Below are 24832 nucleotides of genomic sequence, written 5' to 3'. Positions count from 1 at the left end.
TCAACTTGCTGTACACTTGAAACTGACACAACATTGTAAATTAACTATACTTCAATTTTAAAAAATCCTCAAGGTAGGAGAAACTTGGAAAAGGATAAACCATTCATTTTTATACTTCTGACTTTCTAATCTAGATCTTATACATTTGCTGTGCTTTTCTTTGCTTACTGTTGTTAATTTCAAGTTCAGTTTCAGTAAAATAAATACCTGAAGAAAAAAAAAAAAGTGAGAGTTTGTGATTTTAGTCAACCAACCAGGTGGATTGTGAAATGTGAGAGGATCACTCTCTTAAAATATTCACATCTTTCTCTTTTAGTGAAATACTCTTCTGCCTCTGAGAAACACTTATTATACCCATGATTTTGGCCTGGGTCCACTGTTCTGCAGCCTTGACAATAAACTGAGTCATGGAGGGGCCTGTGGCCTTGGCCATGAAGAAAGCTACAATGTGGCCCTGAATTGAGTCACAGTCATGAAGGTGATGTGAAAATGAGTCATCAAGGTTTCTACTGAAGAGGCCATGATGAAAACCACAGGCTTGGGGTCACGAACGAAACCATGGAAGAGGACACATCAGTGACAGCCACAGAGCATATCTTAGTGGAGTCATTGAAGAGGGCATGGCCATAGATGCTGGGGAGTGGGAGACATTTTAAGGGAGGAAACCTTGATGGAGAAGAGGATCATGGAGGTGAAGACAAAGATTTACCATAATGAGGGAGTGAGTCATGATGGAAGACCAGAATGCTCCCAGGAAATAGCCATGGTTATATAGCCTGTGTCAAGGACAAGAATAAGCAAGGCCTTCCCATGTCTGACAACCAAAGTTACAGTGTTGGAGCAGAGTGTTGTTTCAGAAGAGACTCATAGTTTCATCAGGCTTAGCAATGATGTTAAGTATGTTCCCAGGGCTCTCCTCATAACTTAGAATTCTAGGATCAAGAAAGTTGCTTGACTGGGTATTGGGATGGGCACAGTAACAACTCTTATGGTCACTGCTTCCCCATCTTTCCTCCACTCAGTTCATTTCAGTGCCCTCCAGAGCTTGACTTTGTCTTTAAGAAGAGTCTTCCTCCCTTCTTGTGTCTCCTCCAGACGTTGTGTGATGAAGAAAATTCCTAGCCACTCTAAGAAATATACATACTCTAAGAAATAAGTTTATTAATGCATGTTGTATCTAGATGAAATGCTCATCTTTTTAACTTTGTGTTTGTTTTGCTATCATTTTGCTTCTGAGTGATTCTAAGATTTTTTTTTAAATATACCATCATTTAGTCCTCACAGCAATCCCATGAAGTTCAAATTATGATCCCTATTAAGTAGATGAGAAAAATGTCACTCAGAAAAACAGCTAAGGCGCGGAGCCTCGGGCGGGCGGAGGCCGGGAGGCCCAGGCACTGCCTCGGGACTCGGGACTCAGGGAGCAACCGAGCGGCTGTAGGGCTGGGGCGGGCTAGACGAGTTAGCAGGGGACCGGGCGCCGCGGGTTCGAGGCCGGGCGCCGCGCAGGGAGGCCGCGCCACCCCGGGGCAGCCGCCCGGCGGCGAGTTTGCTCCGCAGCTGAAATAAGCCTGGAGCCGGCGGGGGCCCTCAGAACCCTCTGGCAACCGGGGCCCGGAGTCTCCGGGGAGCAGCTGCTTCCTGGGGCTCCCTCCTGGACGTCCTCGCCGAAGGGTGACGGTCCAGGTCCCCCGGCAGAAGGCGCCTCAGGGAGACTCCCGGCGGGGCCCTGCAAGCCGTGGGAGACCACCCCCGGGACGCGAGCAGGGAGAAAGGGGCTCAGTGGAGACGCGGGCCGGGAACCGAAGGAGCCGGAGCGCGGCGGCGCGGGGCCGGGACTCCCGCGAGCGGGGCTGGGCAGCGCCTTGGCTGGAGACGGGCTCTGGGACTCTCTTGTGCGGGGGTCTCGGCGACCTGCCCCGCGGGGAGCACGGCTACAGAGTGGCCTAGGGTACCTTCCCCCAGAGAGGCCGGCCGGGACGAGGAGAAGAACGGCTTTAGCACCGAGAAGAAATGCCGCGAAAGGTCCCCAGCCGCCCCCGTCGCCCCCGCCGCCGCCCCAAGCCACGGCCTGAGCTGCCTCCTCATGGAGGAGGGCAACGCCTCCTTCAGGGAGAGTCCAGAAGAGCATCTCACAGAAGAAAAGCTGGACATCGACCAGAGCGTAAGGCACCTGTATATTTGCGATTTCCACAAGAATTTCATCCAGAGTGTAAGAATAAAAGGCAGAGGAAGACAGGTGACGATGGCAGCGATTCTCCTGAGCACGACACAGACATTCCTGAAGCTGATCTGTTCAGCTGCAGGTGAACACTCTCTGATGTTATAAACACACTTTGCAGACCAGATTAGGCTTCAAAAAGGCCCAGTTAGCAGAAACTGTCAGCCAACACTTCAGAGCATACCTGTGAATGAAAAGGAGACCCTCACTTTCTTCATCTACATGATGAAGAGTAACAAGAGTAGACTGGACCAGAAGTCAGAGGGTGACAAGCAGCTTGAGTGATGATGAGCACACCTTCAGGGAATGAAGTATAATGCTTAATACACAGCCGACATCTGCTCCATTTAAGTCCATAATAACTGCTAAATTTTACTGTAAATAAAAAACTTTAAAAGATGAAAAAAAGAAAAACAGCTAATATATAAGTAAACCTGTGCTGTAAGACAAGTCCTATTACTCCAATATGTTGTAGAGAAAAACATCTTTCTACTTAGAAATATTCCTGGGATTTTTACCTGAGATCCCAATATCAACTTGTTACTGACCACACTCTTCATCCATCCCCACATGGGACTTCCCATCAGAGACAGTGGGCAGATCAACAACCAAGGCCTTTCCTCGGACATCCTAGAATCTGCTTCCTCCCACCCAACACCTCATTTTCTCTTCCTGCTTTTAAAATTCATTCATTCACAGTTCTTTTCTTAGATATAAGCTCCAAAATAACACAAACTTGTTTTGTTTACTGGAGTGCGATGTCTGACACATAGTAGGAAACCACTCAATATTTGTGGGATGAATATACATCTCCTGCTTGTCAGTTCACTTCCTTCCGACTTCACAGGCAATGAATATTCTTTCACCCAAACATCTAAAGAATCTGAAATGGGAGGATTCCCTAGCAATCCAGTGGTTAGAACTCCATACTTTCACTCCAAGGACCCAGATTTGATCCCTGGTTGGGAACTAAATCCCATAAGATGACCCGCCCCCCCTAAAAAAAAGGATCTGAAATGGTTCCTCTACCAGAAAACCTCCGTGGCTGGAGAAGGTGGAGACAGCTTGCTTTGATTACACATAATATCAAATTAAAACTCCCATAGAATCCTTCCCTGACTTTTTTGCCATGAACTGTGAATGAAGGCATTGTCAATCTCCTGTCAGGGGATTGTCAAAGCCCCGTTACTGTCTTTGTTTTATCCTCCTCTTCCATCTATCTTCCATCTATCTGCTGGTCTCATCTGCTGTCTAAACAAGGTGGTCATGTGCCCTCAGCTCCTGGGCAAACTGGCACGGTCCTAAGTGTAGGAATTTCTTCGATCATTCCACTTGTCTGGCATGCAGCACTGATGAGAAGAACCAACTGAAGTTCCTTGGGTGGATAAGTTAACATATCATCCGGATGTGTTAGTCCAGATGATACTGGACAATGAGATTTACAGTGACAGTGAATCGCATTTTATTTGTCCTCCCAACTAAGTTCTGTTCATCAAGTCTTTCTTCTCACACTCCCTGCCCTGCCCAGTCATCCCGGTTACTCAGGACTTCTCTCCAGGAAGCAAGGTCTTGAGCTGGACAGGTTTTTAGCCCCATCTGTGCCTCAGAGGAGGAGTTCCCTCCACCATGACAATTTGATCCCCTTGAACTGTACAACTTCCTGCTCCTCCCCAGGCCCTGCCTAAGGGGACCACGTCATTTTCCATTCTTATGCATCTCCTGGCCTCTACAGACCTCTTCTCTGAGTTCAGATATTCTGTTACCTGCCCATAGCCGGAAGAACAACAGGTCACATACCCAGCCCCTGCCCAGCCCCGATGATACTATAAAGACCTTCTTCGAAAGAGAAAGTAAGAGGTGACATTCTGTGGAGTGATCCTAAGGGACCAGGCATCCAGTCTGCAGCCCCAGGTGCCCCCTACTGGTGTTTTTTCTTAGGTTGAGGACCCATTCTTTGGAGACCTGAGCTCCCAGAACTCCAGCCTCAGATCTCCACCTTGAGATTCTTCAGAAAGAAAAATCTCAGAATTTCTTCTTTCCATTCTAGGCCTAATCACATCTGGGACTCAGGAAACCTCCTTTCCAGGCGTGGCAGTCAGAGTATCTCAAGATGAAGGAAAAAGTTTTTTCCCTTGAATGCTGGCTGTTGTTTCATCTTCTACTACTTTTAGGAAATGGTGAGTGATATAATCTTGAAGTCTGAATAGGGTTTGGGGAAAATGTTGTCCAGTCCTGGCATGCACACTCTGCCTGTTAGCTCCCATTCTCATTAAAGAAGTAAGGACAGATATTTTGCTTTACTCTCTTCCATCCAACCTAGCCTTTGCTCTCTATTCTGTTCCCAGTAACAACTCTTCTGCCCAGAAGTCTGGCCTATTTCCTCTGTAATAAATCAACCCTAAGGACAGATGCATTGGAGTTGGAAGATATTTTAATGTCTGACCACCTGCAGTAGGCAGGAACCTGTTTCCAACATCCCTGACAGTGGTCACCTAGTCTCTAATTAAGCTTGTAAGTGTTCCACACTCACACAGATTGAATTCTTTCTAGAATTTGCCCCATCATGACTTTGACTCATCTTTTTATGCCCCTGAACAAAACAAATCTATTCCCTCTCCATAGGCCAACTTCTCATCTCAATTTCTCACTTAGTTTTTTTTTTCTCTCTCTCCCTCTCTCTTTCTCTCTTTTGCATTTGCAGGATTTTAGTTCCCTGACCACAGATTGAACCCACGCCCTTGGCACTGAAAGCACAGAGTCCTAAGCACTGGATTGCCAGGAAATTCCTCTTTTTTCTCTTGACCCTGATCATAACCCTAATCAGAGGCATTAACAAGGGATTTTTGGACTCTTCCTCTAAATATAAATTTGTGATATTTATGTTAGTCCAGATGATACTATGGAAGGAATAAGTAAGGGGAAGAAAACCACATCTCAGTAGGAGAACAGAGCCATAGATGAGGTGAGGTTATATAGGCAGCTGGGAGGCCAAGAGCTAGGTTGTTGTTGAAATGGAAAATCAGAACAGGGTAGGAAAGAGACATGAAATAGAGGGGAAAAGCACAAGCCTCATCTTAATGCTCACTCACTAAGTAAGGACGTTGGGTCCCTTCCCAGAATCCTGGGAGATCTTATCATTTTGGGCTACCCGCAGCAAGTTCTCTGCCAGGCCAAGCGTCAAGGTCACTTGGGGTCCCATACCTGGCAGCTCCCAAACTTTTGTGTGCATTAGAATTACTTGATAGTAGTGAAAATACACACTATTTCCTCTCCCAAACCTCCCCTTGATTATTTCTCCCCTGGAAGACAGGTACAATTCTGTTTGGAGAGTAGCTCAATATATACACGTGTATATACACATGGACCCTTCAACTCGCTCTTTTATGTTCTTTATCTGAAGAGTATCATGAATAGTTAGAGAAGGAATAATACCTGTGACCCCAGGTCATGTGACTTCCCAGGTCATGTGACCTAGGATGTAGAATACACAGGTTAAGGGCTGGAGCTAGTGTCAGTCAGCCTTGGTTTAAATTCCTCCTCCATGACCTGCTGTCTAACCTGGGACCAGGTTTAACTTCTCTAAACTTCAATTTCTCTATCTATAAAATGGGAGTGTTAAAAAGTTCCTATCTCATGGAGGTATTGTGAGTATTTGAAGTACTAATTCATATGTCGCACTTAGCACAACACCTGGAGCAGAGTCATTATTCAATAAACGATAGTTATTATTGCCACTGACTGTGTGACTGAGCCAGAGAAGGCAATGGCACCCCACTCCAGTACTCTTGCCTGGAAAATCCCATGGATGGAGGAGCCTGGTAGGCTGCAGTCCATGGGGTCACTAAGAGTCGGACACGACTGAGAGACTTCACTTTCACTTTTCACTTTCATGCACTGGAGAAGGAAATGGCAACCCGTTCCAGTGTTCTTGCCTGGAGAATCCCAGGGACGGGGGAGCCTGGTGGGCTGCTGTCTATGGGGTCGCACAGAGTCGGACACGACTGAAGTGACTTAGCAGCAGCAGCAGTGTGACTGAGCACGTGTGCATGTGCATGAGCGTACACACACACACACACACACACACACACACATCATTGCCGTTGGTGGTAGTAGTAGTTGCAGAATCAAACAAAACTTCCAATGGAACTAACCAGCCATCCTTTATTAATAAGCTGTAACTTCTACTGCTAACACTACAACCACCTCCCTTGGATCGACCACACTATCCAGTGGAACTGACACAACCATCTCCAGTGTCACCAGCTCAAGTACTGCTCCACCAAGGGAAGAGGAAAACCCTAGCGGACACCTGAGGCCGGGTGAGGTCGTCTTGGTTACTCTGGCCTCAGTTGCGATGGCCGTGATTCTCCTCACTGGGCTTCTCTTCTATTTCGTGAGTGTCTGATGTGCAAGAAACCCCTTTCTTTCTGAGGGAAAGACAGCAGGGAAGTCAGGGAGGAACTAGGCAAGAGACAGCAGGGTGACTGCAGGGGTAACGGGATAAGAAAATCAGGAAAGACAGAAACAGCAGGTTAGAGTCAGCAAGAGAGGGTCAAAAAGCCAAGACTTTCAGAGGAAAGTGATGAGGGGAAGATGGGAGCCAAAGAAATATGAGGAAGGGGCGAGCGCTGGAGGAGGGGGACAAGACTCTGAAACTACTCAGCTTCTTGTCTTCTAGAGAAACTCTCCAAGCCTAAGAAACCTCTTCAGTGTCGATCTTTTGCCACTCCCACTGCTATGCCCTCACGGCTGTTATGAAGTCCCAGAAGGGTCCAGGGCAACTGTAACTGACTTCAGAGGAGAGCTGTCTTCTCCGGCAGCCAGAGAGCTGACTGGGAGACAAGTGTGGCCCTGAGTGTTCCTGAAGGCAGAAGCACCACAGTCCTCGGGGGCAGAGAGGCTGCTGACCTGGATCAAGAGGTTAAGTGCCCCCCCGTTCCTGCTTCTCCCAACTTTTCTTCAGCCTCCTTCCCAGCTTGATTCTCCCAACAAAAGGAGGCTGTAGCTGTGACTGAATTGTTGAATAAATGCATCTAATATATGTGGAACCAGACACTGTTGGTGTGTGTTTATACATTGCTGTGAATAAAAGTTCCTAAAGACCCTTCTTCCCTATGTTCTCCCAGCTCTCAAATCCCTAGAGTGAAATCCAGACTGTATATTTATCCCCTCCTCTTCCCCATTCCCTGAAGGTCTCCAGGCTGATGGAAGAATGGAATCAGGAAAGGGTGGGGAGAGAAAGTGCTGGGCTTCACAGGTTTGTGTTGCATAGTTTCTGTGTGAGTTCAGAGCACAAGTTCACAGATAGTGAAGCAGAGAAGGTGCTGCTGACGGAGTTGCCCCCAGAGGTGGCACATTGCCTGGTTCCCTGGCCATACAGGTCTGCTCTTCACTGGAAAGACAGGTGTGAGTTGGCACCTGTCTTGCCTGCGGGTTCGCAGCCCCAGCAGCCATCCTGGGCAGAGAGGTGTGATCCCAGTTTCTGCAAGGGTGGGCTCAGCCTCTGCGGTCAGGAGCCAAATTCTTGGCACTTCCCACAAAGCCAGGTCTCAGAACAGGGCCAAAAAATCCATGTGTCAGCACCCAACAATGCTGAAAGCCAAGGCCTCATTAAAGATTCTGGTGCAACTTGCTCATCACACACACTCGCTGACCCTTCCTCATGCCAAGGAATCACTCACCTTTGTTTCATCAACTTGGCTTTTGCTGTGGTTCTCAAAGTCTGGACCTTTGCCAGAGCCTTCTTAACAGGACGACACAAATTGACAATTCCTAAGGAGGAAAGTGACTTCCCTGGTGGCTCAGACGGTAAGGCGTCTGCTTGCAATGCAGGAGACCCGGGTTCGACCTCTGGGTTGGGAAGATCCCTTGGAGAAGGAAATGGCAACCCACTCCAGTACTCTTGCCTGGAAAATCCCATGGACAGAGGAGCCTGGTAGGTTACAGTCCATGGGGTCGCAAAGAGTCGGACATGACTGAGTGACTTCACTTCACTAGGGAAGAAAGTAGGGGATAAATTGGGAGACTGGGATTGACATAAACACATTACTATATATATACATATGTGTGTGTATATATATATATATACACACACGCACAATAGATAACTAATAGTGACCTACTGTATAGCACAGGAAACTCTTCTCAATACTCTGTAATGACATGACCTATATGGAAAAAGATCTAAAAAAGAGTGGTATATGTATATGTATACCTGATACACCGTGCTGAACAGCAGAAACAAATGCAACATTGTAAATCAACTATAATCTAATAAAAAATAAAAAGTTTTAGGATATCCTATAAAATGATGATACTCTTCAAAAGTGTCAACATCATGAAAGACAAAGAGGAGCTGTCACAGATTAGAAGAGACTAAGGAGACGTATAAATAAATGCCACATGGAATTCTGGATTGGATCCTGGAACAGAAAAATGACATCAATGGAAAAACATGTGAAATCTGAATAAGTTCTGTAATTAAGTGTGTAGTGTTACACCAACATTAATTTCTTAGTTTTTAATCACTGTATTTGTTGTTCAGTCACTAAGTCGTGTCCGACTCTTTTTGACCCCAGGGACTGCAACACCCCAGGCTTCTCTGTCCTTCAGCAACTCCTGGAGTTTGTACAAACTCATGTCCATTGAGTTGGTGATGCCATTCAACCACCTAATCCTCTGTCTCCCGCTTCTCTTCCTGCCCTCAATCTTTCCCAGCATCAGGGTCTTTTCCAATGAGTCAGCTCTTCGCATCAGTGGCCAAAGTACTGGAGCTTCTTCAGCTTCAGCATCAGTCCTTCCAATGATGAATATTCAGGATTGATTTCCTTTAGGATTGACAGTTTGATTTCCTTGCAAGAACTCTCAAGAGTCTTCTCCAGCACCACAGTTAAAAAGCATCAATTCTTTGGCGCTCAGCCTTCTTTATGGTCCAACTCTCACATCCGTAATGACTACTGGGAAAACCATATCTTTGACTATTATGACCTTTAATTGGCAAATGATGCCTCTGTTTTTTAATACACTGTCTAGATTTGCCACAGCCTTTCTTCCAAGGAGCAAGTGTCTTTTAACTTCAAATTTCTCATTACTATTTTTGCAACTCTCCTGTAAATCTAAAATTATCTCAAAATTTTAAAAATTTAAACAAAACAGAAAGCCTCACAGATCTATACATGAAAAAAGGTGGGTCTTACTAAATGCAAATTGTACCTCTTGATTTAAAAAATAAGTCAAGAGGTATAAACTCTGGGAGTTGGTGATGGACAGGGAAGCCTGGTGTGTTGCAGTCCATGGGGTCACAAAGAGTTGGACACGACTGAGCAACTAAACTGAACTCCTTATGATAGTCCTTTAAAATATATTCATTAGTTATAGTAAACATATAAGAATACTTTCTTAATTCATCTAAATAGTATTCTCTTTGAAAATATTTAATCCATTCAAATAAAATCAGTAGTTGAAGTAATCAATTAAATTTGGTAAACCAACCATTCATTAAATTGACTTTCAGGGAATCAGCTGCCCTCTGAAATGAAACATTTGAGCCCTTTTTGAGGAATCTGAGGAATCTACAGCCCTCCTGTAATTCTCCAGTTCCTCTTCCACTTAAGAGGACACTGGGAAAGAGATAGGCCCCACAAATGTCAGGAAACTTCCTACCTCTGAATGAGGACAGGCAGCTACAGTTTTTTGGACAACACTGAACGAGGCGGGGTGGGAGTCAGAAAAGGAAGCAAACGGCCATTCTCATTAAAAGACAATTGGAACTTTCAGAGGTGAACTAATTTCATCTAGTCACTGAGGAAAACTTGGTGGGCTGAGGGCATTCAAGTAATGGGAGCAAGGAGATGCATCTGCAAGTGGGAGATGAGCTATTGGAAAGGACTTTCGTGAATGATTGCGAGACGAGGGCAGTTCTTAGATAGAGAGGTTGGGTATTTCTCCCCCTTCATCAATGATCCTCCTTTTTGGTAAGGACCAAGGGCTCTGTGAACACCCTCGGATGTCCTGCTGTCTTCTCACCATGCCCTATCCCTCAGGCAGGCCTGCCGTTAACCTTCCATGGTCACCCCAACTTTACCACTCCACCCATGGAAGAGGGAGTCCAAGCCCCTCCCTGAGCACCAATGCATGGTGTCTGTCTAGGTCTCTGAGTCAGAAAGCAATGCCACTCACACTGACAAGCTTGATCCCCTGTTACTGCCCAACTCTGGTCTCTGGGCAGCACCAAGATCTCCTTCTTGCACTTAGGACAGCTCTCTCCCACCCTGCCACTCCTCGGCACCAGATTCTTCTTCCTTTGATTGACAGTAAAAGAGTAGGTTGTTCCTCCCTGAAAGAAGGAAGGAAGAACCAGGCATCCTGGATTCCCTTGGTGGCAGCATAAATAAACCCCACACCCGCTGTGCGCTGGCAGAGAAGGAAAGACAGAAAACTTAGAGAGAAGGGAGGAGGAAAAGGCATCCTGGGTTCCAGCCCATGTGGATTCTCTTGAGATGAAGAAAAGAAAAGGCCCCGCTCCCTCCCTTCTCCTGCTGCTGCTTCTCTTCAGGTGTTTGGAATTGGGTGAGTGAACTGTTTAGAGAGAAGAGTGCAGAGGTTCCCCTGGATCTGGAGAGCTGGGGGTCGAGATCCCTGGAGAAGGAACCTCTTAGGACTCAGGCAGGGCCTGCCTGGAGGTAGGGTGTGGAAGAGGTGGGAGAATCTTGGGGAGCTCTGGACCCTGGTACCTGCCCCCAGTTGCCGGTAAGGGGAGCAGGTTCCGATGGGCCTGTTCATTATCTTTCTCACATCCTCTTTTAAGGAAATGCTCTATTTTTTATTATTTAGACTTTGTGTTTCTGTATGTCAACTCCCCTTGGGAAATGAAACATTTGAGCCCTTTTTGAGGCATCTGAGGAATTGGCAGGAGGTAGGGGGGAAGTTGTTTTAAGCAGAGGAACCCAGAACTCCAAAATGCATGCCATGTAGGCTGCATAATCTCCCAGTTCTGATATCCTGCAGATGGGCATGGTGGGAGGTGGAAAGATTCATCTCTTCCATCTACTTGTACCCAAATTAATGCTGCTGTCAACCCCAACCAGACCATATCCACAGCCCCTTATGACTCCTCCTATCCTCAAAATGGGGTTTTCCAGGTGGCTCAGTGGTAAAGAATCTGCCTGTCAATGCAGGAAACACAGGAGACTTGGGTTTGATCTCTGGGTCAGGAAGATCCCCTGGAGGAGGAAACGGCAATCCACTCCAGTATTCTTGTTTGGGAAATTCTATGGACAGAGGAGCCTGGCAGGCTACAGTCTATAGGGTCACAGAGTCAGACATGACTTAGCACACACACCATCTCACACTGAGCACACACACCACCTCAAACCACCTTGAATATTACCTCCCCTCAATCTTGCTACTTCAGCCCCAGATGTGACCCAGGGTCTGCCTCGTTCTAAATCATACACCAAACCATGACCTGAATTCTGTCTCTAGTAAGAATCATGGTTCCTGCCTCACTTGTTTACCAGAGACCCAGGCATACCTGGATGAGTGGAGACACATACAAACCTGGAGTCAGAATACCCAGATTGCTGAAACACCAATAAGGGAAGTGAAGTTTAGGAAGAGACCAGAACCACAAAGGGTAGAATCAAAGGCTGGATGAGAAGATCCTCTAAGGACATGACTTAGCTCTAGATATGCCATATTGTCAAGAATGCTGTTGGAACATGTTTTATCAGAATTAAGTCTAACATATCAGATGATCCTTAACTCAAATAAATCTAATCCCATTATTTAGGGAGATGTGTTATTTGTAAGGACGAGATAGCTGTGAAGACTATTAAATAGAGCAGATGATGATGGACCATCAATGATCCACATTAGAAGATTTTTTTTTTTTTTGAGTAGGAACAAGCCAAAATGTTTCCACTAAATACCCAGAGACCAGTCCTGGAGACACAAAGACAAGACAAAGCTCTATCATTTTTAAATTTGATTTTCAGTTGCCCTGGGTCTTCTTTGCCGAGTGTGGGCTCTCTCTAGTGGTGGAGATTGGGGGCTACTCTCTAGTTGTGGTACGATGGCTTCTCTTGTTGAAGAGCATGGGCCCTGGAGTGCCGGGGTTTCAGTAGTTGTGGCACATGGGCTTAGCTGCCCCACAGCACATGGGATCTTCCTGGACCAGGGATCAAACCTATGTTCCCTGTATTGGCAGGCAGATTCTCAAGCACTGGACCACAAAAGAAGTCCCAAAGTTCTGTCATTTTTGGCCCAGGGACCACTGAGAATCATGTCACTGACAGCCCACACATGACAGAAGACTACATCACTCCAGACCTGGGGATCACAGAGGACTACACCACTCCAGACCTGGGGATCACGGAGGACTGCACCACACGAGATCCAGACACAACAGAGGACTACATCACTCCAGACCTGGGGGTCACAGAGGACTACATCACACAAGACCTGAGAATCACAGAGGACAATACCATACCAAAGCCGGGGATCACAGAGGACTACACTACACCAGATCCAGAAACCATGGAGGACTACACCACTCCAGACCTGGGGATCACAGAGGACTACACCATGCCAGATCCAGACACAACAGAGGACTACATCACTCCAGACCCGGGGGTCACAGAGGACTACACCACTCCAGACCCAGGGATCACAGAGGACTACATCACACAAGACCTGGGGATCACAGAGGACTACACTACACCAGATCCAGAAACCATGGAGGACTACACCACTCCAGACCTGGGGATCACGGAGGACAATACCACACCAGACCTGGGGATCACGGAGGACTACACTACACCAGATCCAGAAACCATGGAGGACTACACCACTCCAGACCTGGGGACCACGGAGAACTATACCACACCAGACCCAGGGACCACAGAGTACTACATCACTCCAGACCCAGGGACCACGGAGAACTACACCACTCCAGACCCAGGGACCACGGAGGACTATACCACTCCAGACCCAGGGATCACGGAGGACTACACCACTCCAGACCTAGGGATCACGGAGGACTACATCACTCCAGACCCTGGGACCACAGAGGACTACACCACTCCAGGCCCAGGGACCACGGAGTACTACATCACTCCAGACCCCGGGACCACAGAGATCTACACCACACCAGACCCTGGGACCATGAAGGACTACACCACACCAGACTCAGGGACCACAGACGACTACCCCACTAAATATCCAGACACTCAACTGGAGGGAACAGACTCAGTAACAGCAGTGAAACCCCCTGGGCTCCTGACACCCATCAAAATCATCCTCATTTCCCTGGCTGCCACCGCTGTCACTGTTGCAATCTTTGTTGGATTTGGCTTCCTAGTGGTGAGTATTTGGCCCTGAAATGTGAAGGACATTATGGGAATGAAAGCATCTGAGGAGGATGAGGTGAGCAAGGGGGGCTGAAACATAAAAAACTGTCAGAAGTGAGAAAACCTACAGAGGGCGAGCTTTGCAAAGATAGAGAGACACAGAGAGAGAAAAAGGAGCAAGAAGCTTAAAAAGCTGAGGGCAGAACTGAGGGAGAAAGGAAGGTGCGAGAGAGGGAAAAGGAGAGTGGAGGGAAGGGGAAGAAAATGTGGAGAGAGAAAATGAGCACAGAAAGAGGACCGTAAGAGCACAAATATATTAAAACATAATGTGAGCTGGAGTAAGGCTTGAACTATTAAGTAAGTACAGATGCAAAAATTTGTAAATTTTTATAAGATGAGAAATTAAGGCAGGGATAAGAGAAGAGGAGAAAATGAAAGCATTTTAGACATCCACTCATGTCAGAAATTCGGAGAAGGCAATGGCAACCCACTCCAGTACTCTTGCCTGGAAAATCCCATGGACAGAGAAGCCTGGTAGGCTGCAGTCCATGGGGTCGTGAAGAGTCGGATGACTGAGTGACTTCACTTGCACTTTTCATCATACATTGGAGAAGGAAATGGCAACCCACTCCAGTGTTCTTGCCTGGAGAATCCCAGGGACAGCAGAACCTGGTGGGCTGCCGTCTATGGGGTCGCACAGAGTCGGACAGGACTGAAGCAACTTAGCAGCAGCAGCAGCATATCAGAAATTTTGTTACTTTGTATTAACTGCTACCCACTGGGGAATTCTGCAGATTTTCTCTCTCTTTTTTTTTTTTTTTGCAGATTTCTTAAAACTAAGATTGGGTAGGTTTTTATGAGCAGGGCTACTCTCTCCTGGACAGACAATGGATGTCAGTGCTCAAAGGGGAGCTCTAGGTGTTTTTCTGTCTCTGAGGGGCCTTGTTTCTAAAACAGGAGATAAAAGGACTCTGTGCCAGCCCTGAGACTTCCTGTTGACCTTTGGTCTAAAATCCAAGCCTTCAGCTTGTGGTCTCTGCTGAACACAGAAGGGCCAGCCCTTTGGGGCCATCCTGACTGAAGGATGAAGTGCACATTGGAATCTCAGCAGGGTCGGCTTACATGATTAGCCAGCTCACGCAGGTCATTAAAACCACATTCATTCCTGTTGGTCACTGATGGCAGTGTGCATTTGACCTCTGTCCCAAGAGGCAAACTCATAGCACAGGATCCGTTTGTGTGATTAAGCCAAACGTAAGGCTTTATTCAGCTGAGGTGTTCATGTTTAATTCTACCAAAAGCATACCGTGAAACTAGGGAGTTCTGAAAGATGACTGACAAAAGGGAAACAGAAATGAAAGCCTTCATATGTACTTGACACATGCATGAGTCACGTTCAATATTCTTCAGTAGATGGAGGCCCTTGACTTCACTGGAATCACAAACAAGTGGCCTTTTGATCACATGGCTCACAATGAAAAGTCAGATACTCTTGCTCCAGGCTGGGGAAGACTTTCCTCCCTCCAAGCCAGCCTCTGAGTGCTGGCACCGGGTGGCCACTAGCAAGGGCACCTTCTTAACCTCTTGTAGAGACTAAAAATAAGAGACGATTCCAAAGACCCAGGATACAGGAAATAAAAGGAAAGTTCGTATTCCCAAACTTACTAAATTCTTAACTTTTAAATATTTAACCAAAAAAGTTAAAAAAAACAGAATCATCTGTGTTTCTATACCTCCCCCAAATCCACTGATCAAAATAGTTTTATTTTGCTGACATCACTTCAGCGTTTTTGGAAACTGCATCTTCTGCAGTAAGTCCCGGGATCTGAAGAAAGTGACAAATAGGAAAGAGTCATACAAATGAATGGGAAGGTCTTTATAAACCACAACCACCAGGTTAAGAGAGGAACAAAGTCTTAAAAACAAACCACTTTCTTTCTCCCTAGAAAAATTATTTCCTGCAGCCGTTAAATCCATTCACCAGAGTTATTTATCATCCCCACGTCATGGATTGGAGTGCACCATGAGGAGGATCCCAACAGTGCCTACGGTTGGTTCTTGAGCAAACCAGACTCCTCCCAGCCTCTACAGAACCCACGAAGTGTGAATATGTGTTCTTAGGCCTCCACTCTCCTCCCCCAGTCTAGAGCCCCGGAACCACCAGATGAGGAAGGTGGCCAGCCCTGAGAATAAGCATGTTAGGGACACTCGGAAGAATGCCGTCCACTTTGAGTATCACCTAATTCTGGCCATGGTTATGTCTTCAGGAAAATTACCTTTACCTATCTACCAGGTTTGGATGTGAAAACTATTTGGGGAAGATAAACATAACTCAGATATAAGAGATATTCACTAAGTCTGATCAAAGAAATGAAGCAAATACTTGTTTCTGTCTAGGTCATGTATCTAAATCCAGCCATTTTAACAAAAGGGCCCAGCATGGGTCAAACACTCCATGCCTTTCTGTCTGTTCATCTCGGTCCATCTGGCTGAAGGATACAGCTTTCTGTTCTCTCAAGAGCACACATTTAAGGATGTAGGGTCATCTACAGGATGAAGCCGACTAGTCACTCATCAAGTATGTACTGAATACCAGGTGGACTAGAGGGAAATTCAATTTTCGTTCTTTTTGCTGCTTCCACGGATCCTGGGGTTGTATCACTACATAGGATAATGGCATAAGGATACCCAGGGTAAAGGAGATTCTTAGAGTCAACTGGCCCATATCAATTACCCCCAAGACACCCATGTCCCTCTGGGTCAGCAGTTCTGCCAAAAGCGTGGGGGCTTTGCCAAGTCCACCTCTCTCATCTTACCATCTAGCCTCCATCTCCAGAATGTGACCACCTCTGCAAGGTACTGCTGGGAAGGGGGCCCACAGAGATGTGGTCTCTTGATAGTACTGAAGGTAGAAAAGGACAAGGTGAAGATGCTGCAGAAACATCCCAAAGGACAAATAGGAAGACTCAAAGAGTCAGGGAAATCCCTCCCTGACCACTCCTGGGACCCTGGCATACAAGGCTTGGGTAGTGGCTTCCACGTCATATTATGCTCATACTCGTTGTGACACTATAATTTATTACACGTATCTATGCGTGTCATCTCTTTAGCGACTGTATACAGTTCATCCAGTGTGAGTCCAGCCCCACTCAGCTAATCCTCTTTTCTTCTTTAGCCCAATGTATTGAGAAAGTCTTTCCTTAGGTATTGTTACACAGAAGTACAAAATCCAGGTGACCCCAACTGCCAGATGCTGTTACTGTGCTGCCCAGACTGGGGAGACCGAGCAAGCACACCCCTTAAAGAATTGTGCCTGAACAAGATTTATGCCCGTTTGGGTGTGTCACCCCTCACAGAAATGTCTGTGAGTGCACATTCCAGCCCAGTCTCCTGTCTTTACAAACGAGAATGTTTGGTGAAGTTGTCCAGCAGAAGTGATTCAACATTCTCACTACAGAAGGTGTTGTTTGATACCTTAATAACATGTAGTTATTTTTCTAATCTAGTCATGACCTTTTCTGTGATTTATCTAAAACCCCTAACTCTAGAGTCTATACATCACCACACTTTTTTCCTTTATAGAGCATCCCAACAGAAGTTTGCAAGTTGAATCTCTGTTTTAATTTCACTGTATATCTCCTTCCATTGTTCACTGTATATCTCCTTCCATTAGAATGTTAGGTCCTTGAGAATAGGGATCTTGAGAGCAATGTAAGAAATAAGAGTTGGCATTCAATAATCATTTTCTTCATTCTCCCCCATTACATTAGAGTTTTAAACATAATCTAAATGGTTGTCATCAAAAAGAACCAAATAACCAAGGTTGGCAAGGATGTGAAGAAAACTCTTGTAGAGTGTAGGTGGGAATGTATATTAGTGCAGCCTCTTGTGGAAAACAGTATGGAAATTTCTAAAAAAACTGAAAATAGAAAAAAAAAAAACCTGAAAATAGAACTGTCATATGACCCAGCAATTCCACTCCTCAGTATATATCAAAGAAAAAAAAAAACCCAAAACACTAATTCAAAAAGATATATGCACCCCAGTGTCCATAGCAACACCATTTACAATAGCCAAGATATAGAAGCACCATAACTATCCATCAACAGATGGATGCATAAAGAAAATGTGGTATACATACGCAATGGAATATTACTCAACCATAAAAAAGAATAAAATTTTGCCTTTTCTAACAACATGGATGAACTTGCAATATAAGAAGTGAAATGTCAGACAGAGAAAGACAAATACCATATGCTATGACTTATATGTGGAATCTAAAAAATAAAACAAATTTGTGACTATAACAACAACAACAACAAAAACAGGCTCACAGATATAGAGAACAAACTAGTGGTTACCAGCAGGGAGAAGGCAGAGGGGAGAGGAAAGATAAGGGAAGGGATTTAAAGGTACAAACTACCATGTATAAAATAAAAGGATATTTTATATCCTTTATAATATATCCAACACAGGGAATATAGCCAATATTTTATAATAACTCTAAACAGGATATAACCTTGAAAAATTGTGAATCACTATGTTGTACACTTGAAACTTATATAATATTGTATCTCAACTATACCTCAGTTCCGAAAAAAAGAGTAGTCTCATCTTAAAAGTTTCAATTAAAAAAGAAAGTTTCAATTTAAGCTCTTTTCTTTAACTGCTGCATTTGCCTTTGTCTAATATTAATGAAAGCTCCTATAACAAATAGTAAGATATTGCAGAGAGCAGAAGCTTTAAGATTTTAAATCTTAACCACACACAAGTGCTGAATCAGAAAGTATCAAAAGTCTTGACCAAAATTTGATGAAATAAAACATACTATATTCTACTTCTAAACAAACTAATAAGGTAACAGTTTTCCTTCTAAAAAATATTAAATGAAATTATCATTAGATCAATGTTGTATTGAACAAAAATTTTCCAATTAATAATATAAACAAATGCCCGAATCTAAAAATACAAAACCTATATACCACCCTCCTCCCCACTTTTGGAGCAACTTCAGAACACTTAGCTAATTGTCTTTCCCATATTAATTCTTTACTACATTTTAGGGGATTTATTATCTGTGTGCACTCAAAATTATAAAACAAATCATTTTAAATTGAAATTTCAGTTTGACATTAAAATAGAACACTGGAAAGGAGGTGCAAATAAATAAAGAAGTAGGAGACATGTCTTGCCATTGGCAGTATGTCCTACTTCAGTTGGCAGCATTTTTTCTTTCTTAGTGTGACATGAGTAATGGTGTATCTTAAACTCAGTGTCTTTTTAGAGTTGATGAAATAAGCATATTTTGGAATAAACAAATGAACACATGCTTGCTTTTGATGCTGTTTCTTCAGTTTTAGTCTTGTTCGGAAACACAAAGAAATTAAAATTCCTTTAATGAGTGTCCAGTAGATTCTTTTGAGAACAAGGATGTCAGACTAACAGAAGTGAATTGACATAGTTCTTGCCCTTGAAGACAAGAAAACCAACAATTCCATTGTAAGGTACTTTAATAGAAGTATGTATTGGGATGAAGCCCAAAGCCTAGGGTGGGTCCCTCAGCTGCTGCAGACACAGAAAATCTTCCCAAGGGAGACAGGGTAATTGACCTGAGGTTTATGACATGTCTATGGGCACTCTGGGCCACTTTCACACACTTGGTCTCTTTTAATCCTTACATCGGCTCTGTGAGGTAGGAAAATCATCCCCCTTTTTGAAATTCAAAGACTGAGGCTCAGAGGAGTTAAATAAATTGTCCCCAAATGGTGCCTCAGTGGTAAAGAATCCACCTGCCAATACAGGAGATGCAAGAGACTTGGGTTCCATCCCCAGGTCAGGAAGATCCCCTGGAGAAGGAAATGGCAACCTGCTCCAGTATTCTTGCGTGGGAAAACTCCATGGACAGAGGAGAGGAGCCTGGCGGGCTATAGTCCAGGAGGTCGCAAAGAGTTGGATATGACTCACTGCCTAAACAACAACACATGAATTTTGAGTGGCAGAGTGGGACGGAAAGAGGCGGAGTAAAACTCAGGTCCTCATCCACTGTTTTCCTCATTAGAGCTGAATCTCAAGCAAACCTCAGCACCCTCTTCAGCAAACCGTTATCCTTCAGCCTCTTCTTCTTTAGGCTTGCAGTGACAGGTTCTCGGACCTAGTGTTTAACCTATTTTGAGTTCTGAGCCAAGCAAGAGAAACTGGACACCTTCCCCATTCTTGGGGAGACCCCAGCCTGAAAATGAGTTTGGGACACACAGACACAAATAAACTTTTCTGAGCTCATGTGAGCAATGAACAATAGGAAATGTGTCTTCAGTTTTGACATTGAGGGCATTTATTTGACAGGTGCATTCTGCTTTTTAAAATAGTTGCAGCATCTCAGGCCCCACCCTCAAAAGAATTTGAAGACTGAACACAAGCTGAATTGCTCCGTTTTTGGTTCAGGACCCCACCCCAAGAGTTTTCAAGGCAGCAGCCCTGAATCAGGGCAGATTCACGGAACTGTGACTTTCTCCATTCAGGAGAGATTTTCAGCTCCCGTGCCCTACCCGTGGGAGAGATGGTGTGTGGTGATTCATTTAACCATCCATCGGATCTTTACTAAGGACACATATGCCAGTTACTCTGTGTGGCTCCGAGGACACAGTGGAGAGACATATAAACAGTTTCTGCCTTCAAGGTGCCTGGGGGGAGCTGGTGGACATTACTGTCAGGTAGATGCAAAAGTTGTTAAATTTCTTAATGTGCTACACCTTCTTTGGGAACCTTAAAAAAAGTCATGGAGCCTTCAGCAGTGACATTTACTATCAGTCATGTAACTGTAAGGGCAGCAAGCAAGGGGAGCCTGGATGCACGCTTGAGCAGAGGCATTTTCTCTCACGCTGAGACCATAGCAGATCCATTCTTCTTTGTTCTGATTAGTATTCACTGCTTGTGTTTAGCTGCCTGCAGTTGATACCCAGTTTGTGAATGGCACTGAGGTATAATGCAGGGTTGGAAACTGGATCACAGACCTGCAAGTATTTAAAAAATAGAACTCACTAGTAAAGTCAAATACATAAATGTCAGGATGATAAAAACTGGCATAAGGAAAATTTCGATGGGGTAAAATTGTTAAACTGAAGATTTAACTTGAAAATATAGTCAGCATAGGAAAAGAAGTAATGAGAGGTGGGGAGTACGGGGTGCGGGGGCCGAAGGAGAAGGAATACAAGGATAGTAAAAAAACGTCAAAGAAACTGACAATGACAACAAACGGCCAGAACAAAAAGAGGCTCCTGGGCTGCCTGTATCTTCTTTATGAAATGTCTCGATGCGCCCTCTAGTGGCAATGGCTGGGTAGTGGTCCTCTAAGAGGTGAGCCTCTCCTGGAAATTTGTGGTCTCTCAGGGGAGGCTGGCTGGCATTACATCTCACAGGGTCGCACCCCAGCTCCCTCCTTGTTTTGCACTTGCTGGGCACTGGGCACAGCGTATGTTCACACACGTCTTGTAATTTGTAAAATATAACTGGCTTTCAGCGAGGTGCTTAACATTTCAGGAGTTGTGTTTTCCCACTTATAAACAGCCACACCACTCATTCGTTTACCTATTCATTCATCTATACACATTTATTAAGCACCTGCTCTGGGACAGGGATTCACTTCAGCACTGAGGCTACAGTAATGACAGGGTGTCCCACTTCTGCAGGGGTTTTTGTTCTAGTGACTATAGGATTTCTGATGATTTTTGCCACAAATGAGTCAGTCATTTTTTGAGTGTAGGTAAGTTATGGAGTGAAAATAGACACCAGAGAAGAGAAAGTCAGAAAACCTGGGTTCTAATCTAGTTCCACTCCTTAACAGAGTGTAATCTCTCTCAACCTTAGTTTAGATCACTGTTATATCAAGGAAAAGCTACATTTTTCTCCATAGCACAAACTACACATAATGACAGTCAAAACTGCAAAGGAAACAGTGTCCTTGGCAACCAACAGTCCTATCTTTCTTTTCTGTCCTGAGTCAAGAAAGTTCCAGAGTTTTCTTGTCACCTTCAAGTGTTAAGCAATATTGTTTTATATACATAAATGTCTAATCTGAAATAATTTGTCACTTTCAGATGTTAAGCAGGGGTCAACAGGTCCAGATTGAAACAGGAGTTTGGAGCCAAAACCTCAGGAATAAAAAGAATTCTTTTACTAGCTACAGAAAGCTATGTCCAAGAAAAAGATGAAACTGATTAATTAGCATGCATTTGAATGGAGAGGAAAATTACATGATTGAAGGAGAATTTGGTGACAAATTACTGACAAATCTATAGACAAGCTGTCAAAGGAACATCTGATATATCTACATTGTTCTGGTTATAGTTTCAGCAGGCTTAGCTGGCAATCTGTTCCCTCAGTCCTTCTAAAGATGTCAAAAGCTCCTGACAGCCTCTGTAAAACCCTTTCTTATTTAACATATGTAGAGTAACCTCTAGTTCTTTCACTCAACCTTGACTGATACAACTTTTCTTTTTTAAACTGGAGTATAGTTGACTCACAATGTTGTATTAGTTGCTTAGAAGCACTACTATGAACAAAGCTAGTGGAGGAGGTGGAATTCCAGCTGAAAGTGAAAAGTGAAAGTGAAGTCACTCAGTCGTGTCTGACTGTTTGTGACCCCATGGACTGAGAATTCCAGCTGAACCATTTAAAATCCTAAAAGATGATGCTGTTAAAGTGCTGCACTCAATATGCCAGCAAATTTGGAAAACTCAGCAGTGGCCTCAGGACTGGAAAAGGTAAGTTTTCATTCCAATCCTAAAGAAGGGCAATGCGAAGGAGTGTTCAAACTACCATACAGTTGAGCTCATCTCAAATGATAGTAAGGTTATGCTCAAAATCCTTCAAGCTAGGCTTCAGCATTATGTGAATCAAGAACTTCCAAATGTACAACCTGGATTTAGAAAAGGCAGAGGAACTGGAGATCAAATTGCCAACATCTGTTGGATAAAGAGAATTCCAGAAAACCCTCCACTTCTGCTTCATTGACTATGTGAAAGCCTTTGACTGTGTAGATCACAACATAGCGTGGAAAATTCTTAAAAAGACAGGAATTCCAGACCACCTTACCTATAACCTGAGAAACCTGTATGCAGGTCAAGAAGCAACAGTTAGAACTGGATATGGAATAATGGACTGGCTCCAAATTGGGAAAGGAGTATGTAAAGGCTGTATACTGTCATGCTGCTTATTTAGCTTCTGTGCAGAGCGCTGTGCTGTGCTGAGTTGCTCAGTCGTGTCCGACTCTTTGTAACCCCATGGACTGTAGCCCAGGCTCCTCTGTCCATGGGGATTCTCCAGGCAAGAATACTGGAGTAGGTTGCCATGCCCTCCTCCAGGGGATCTTCCCAACCTAGGAATCAAACCCAGGTCTCCCACATTGCAGACAGATTCTTTACCATCTGAGCCACCAGGGAAGCCCAAGAATACTGGAGTGGGTAGCCTATCCCTTCTCCAGGGGATCTTCCCGACTCAGAAATGGAACCAGGGTCTCCTGCATTACAAGAGGATTCTCTATCAGCTGAGCTACCAGGGAAGCCCTCTATGCAGAGTACATCATGCTAAATTCTAGGCTCAATGAATCAAAAGGTGGAATCAAGGATGCCAAAGGAAATATCAACAATCTCAGATATGAAGATAATACCACCCTAATGGCAAAAAGTGAAGAGGAACTAAAGAGCCTCTTGATGAAAGAGAAAGAGGAGAGTGAAAACCTGGCTTAAAACTCAACATTTATAAAACTAAGATCAGGGCATCTGGTCCCACCAGTTTATGGCAAACTGAAGGGGGAAAGTGGAAACAGTGACAGATTTATTTTCTTGGGCTCCAATATCACTGTGGATGGTGGCTGCAGCCAAGAAATTAAAAGACGTTTGCTTCTTGCAAGAAAAGCTATGACTAACGTAGACAGTGTATTAAAAAGCAGAGACATCACTTGGCCAACAAAGGTCCTTATAGTAAAAGCTATGGTATTTCTGGTAGTTACGTATAGAGGTGAGAGTTGGACCATAAAGAAGGCTGAGTGTAAAGTATTGCTGCTTTTGAATTGTGGTGCTGGAGAAGACTTGAGAGTCCCTTGGACTGCAAGGAGATCAAACCAGTCTATCCTAAAGGAAATCAACACTGAATATTCATTGGAAGGACTGGTGCTGAAGCTGAAGCTCCAATACTTTGGCCAGCTGGTGCAAAGAGCCAATTCACTGGAAAAGACACTGAAGCTGGGGAAGATTGAGGGCAAAAGGAGAAAGGGGCAACAGAGGATGAGATAGTTGGATGGCATCGCTGACTCAATAGACATGAGTTTGAGCAAGCTCTGGGAGATAGTGAAGGACAGGAAAACCTGGTGTGCTGCAGTCCATGGGGTCACAAAGAGTCAGACATGACTTAACAACTGAACAACAATTAGTTTCAAGTGTACAGGAAAGTGAAACAGTTATACATAAACTTATATCCATTCTTTTCAGAGTCTTTTCCCATATAGGCCATTACAGAATATTGAGTAGAATCCCCGTGCTATATAGTAGGTCCTTATTAGTTATCTATTGTATATACAGTGGTGTGTAATTGTTAATCCCAACCTCCCAATTTCTCCTCCTGTGATATAACCTGTTGTTAAAACAAGAAGATAAAAGCCAATTGATTATTGAAATGTTTCCATCTAGGAAAAGAGAATCAGAGATTTGGAAAGTGGTATAAGCACCACAGCTTTTCATTATGGCTTGTAGGACTTTTTTGACTTTTAGAAATATATACATGTACAAGTTTGGTAAAAAAATTAAAAAAAACAGTCAAATAAGCAAAAACACATCAGGGAAATAATATATGTTAAAGCACTAGGACATATAGTGGGTTTAAAAATAAGCTCCACGGTCTTCCTGATGGCTCAGTGCCCCTATTGTGGAGGCCTAAGAGGGAAGGACTTATGGGACATGACAGAACATGGTGAGGTGGGCTTCCACACAACCCAGCCTCGTCTAGGAAAAAGTCACTGTAAGCAGGCATGTTCACTAATCCAGTTCACTCACTCAAGTGGGAAGTCACAATACAGTTGGGGCCAAAACCTCAGGAATAAAGAGAGCCCCTTTTCCTGAAATGTCCTCAATTTTTCATTAAGGACATTTTTAGTGTCCCGCCTCTTCTTTGTTCTCTTCCCCTCCACTTCCTTTCTCTTCTCTCTGCTTCCTCTCCCTGATTCTCTCCCTCCTTCTCATTTTGAAATAATCCTAAACTCACCAAAAATCAT

The 24832-nt window shown here is 44.4% G+C and overlaps 1 protein-coding gene, 1 long non-coding RNA gene and 1 pseudogene across 3 annotated transcripts; all 3 read left to right on the top strand.

Moving 5' to 3' along the window:
* Positions 1 to 713: 713 nt before the first annotated feature.
* Positions 714 to 2581, top strand: LOC139031506 (histone deacetylase complex subunit SAP30L-like; annotated as a pseudogene).
* A 1494-nt stretch (positions 2582 to 4075) lies between these two features.
* Positions 4076 to 7274, top strand: LOC139031484 (uncharacterized). 2 transcript variants are annotated; one of them, XR_011483988.1, is made up of 4 exons: positions 4076 to 4132; positions 4269 to 4398; positions 6394 to 6614; positions 6900 to 7274. It is a non-coding gene; the product is annotated as an uncharacterized lncRNA (long non-coding RNA). The 2 variants fall into 2 exon arrangements; XR_011483987.1 differs by having other exon boundaries at positions 4923 to 6614.
* Positions 7275 to 12439: 5165 nt separating this feature from the next.
* Positions 12440 to 18971, top strand: LOC110147451 (soluble scavenger receptor cysteine-rich domain-containing protein SSC5D-like). Its single transcript, XM_020908923.2, has 2 exons — positions 12440 to 13582; positions 15516 to 18971. The coding sequence occupies exons 1-2, from the start codon at positions 12524 to 12526 to the stop codon at positions 15594 to 15596; spliced, it is 1140 nt and encodes a 379-aa protein (XP_020764582.2). The 5' UTR covers positions 12440 to 12523; the 3' UTR covers positions 15597 to 18971.
* The last annotated feature ends 5861 nt before the right edge of the window (positions 18972 to 24832 follow it).

Source organism: Odocoileus virginianus, chromosome 27, assembly GCF_023699985.2.
Source record: "Odocoileus virginianus isolate 20LAN1187 ecotype Illinois chromosome 27, Ovbor_1.2, whole genome shotgun sequence".
Lineage (NCBI taxonomy): Eukaryota > Metazoa > Chordata > Mammalia > Artiodactyla > Cervidae > Odocoileus > Odocoileus virginianus.
Note: the sequence above shows the minus strand (reverse complement) of the source record. Positions and strands in the feature narration are given on the sequence as shown.

Bases quoted from the DNA above. Each gene is read 5' to 3' on its own strand.
- LOC110147451 (XM_020908923.2), top strand. From the start codon at position 12,524: ATGACAGAAGACTACATCACTCCAGACCTGGGGATCACAGAGGACTAC. The intron at 13,583-15,515 runs GTGAGTATTTGG...CTTTCTCCCTAG, and splicing joins TTGGATTTGGCTTCCTAGTG to AAAAATTATTTCCTGCAGCC.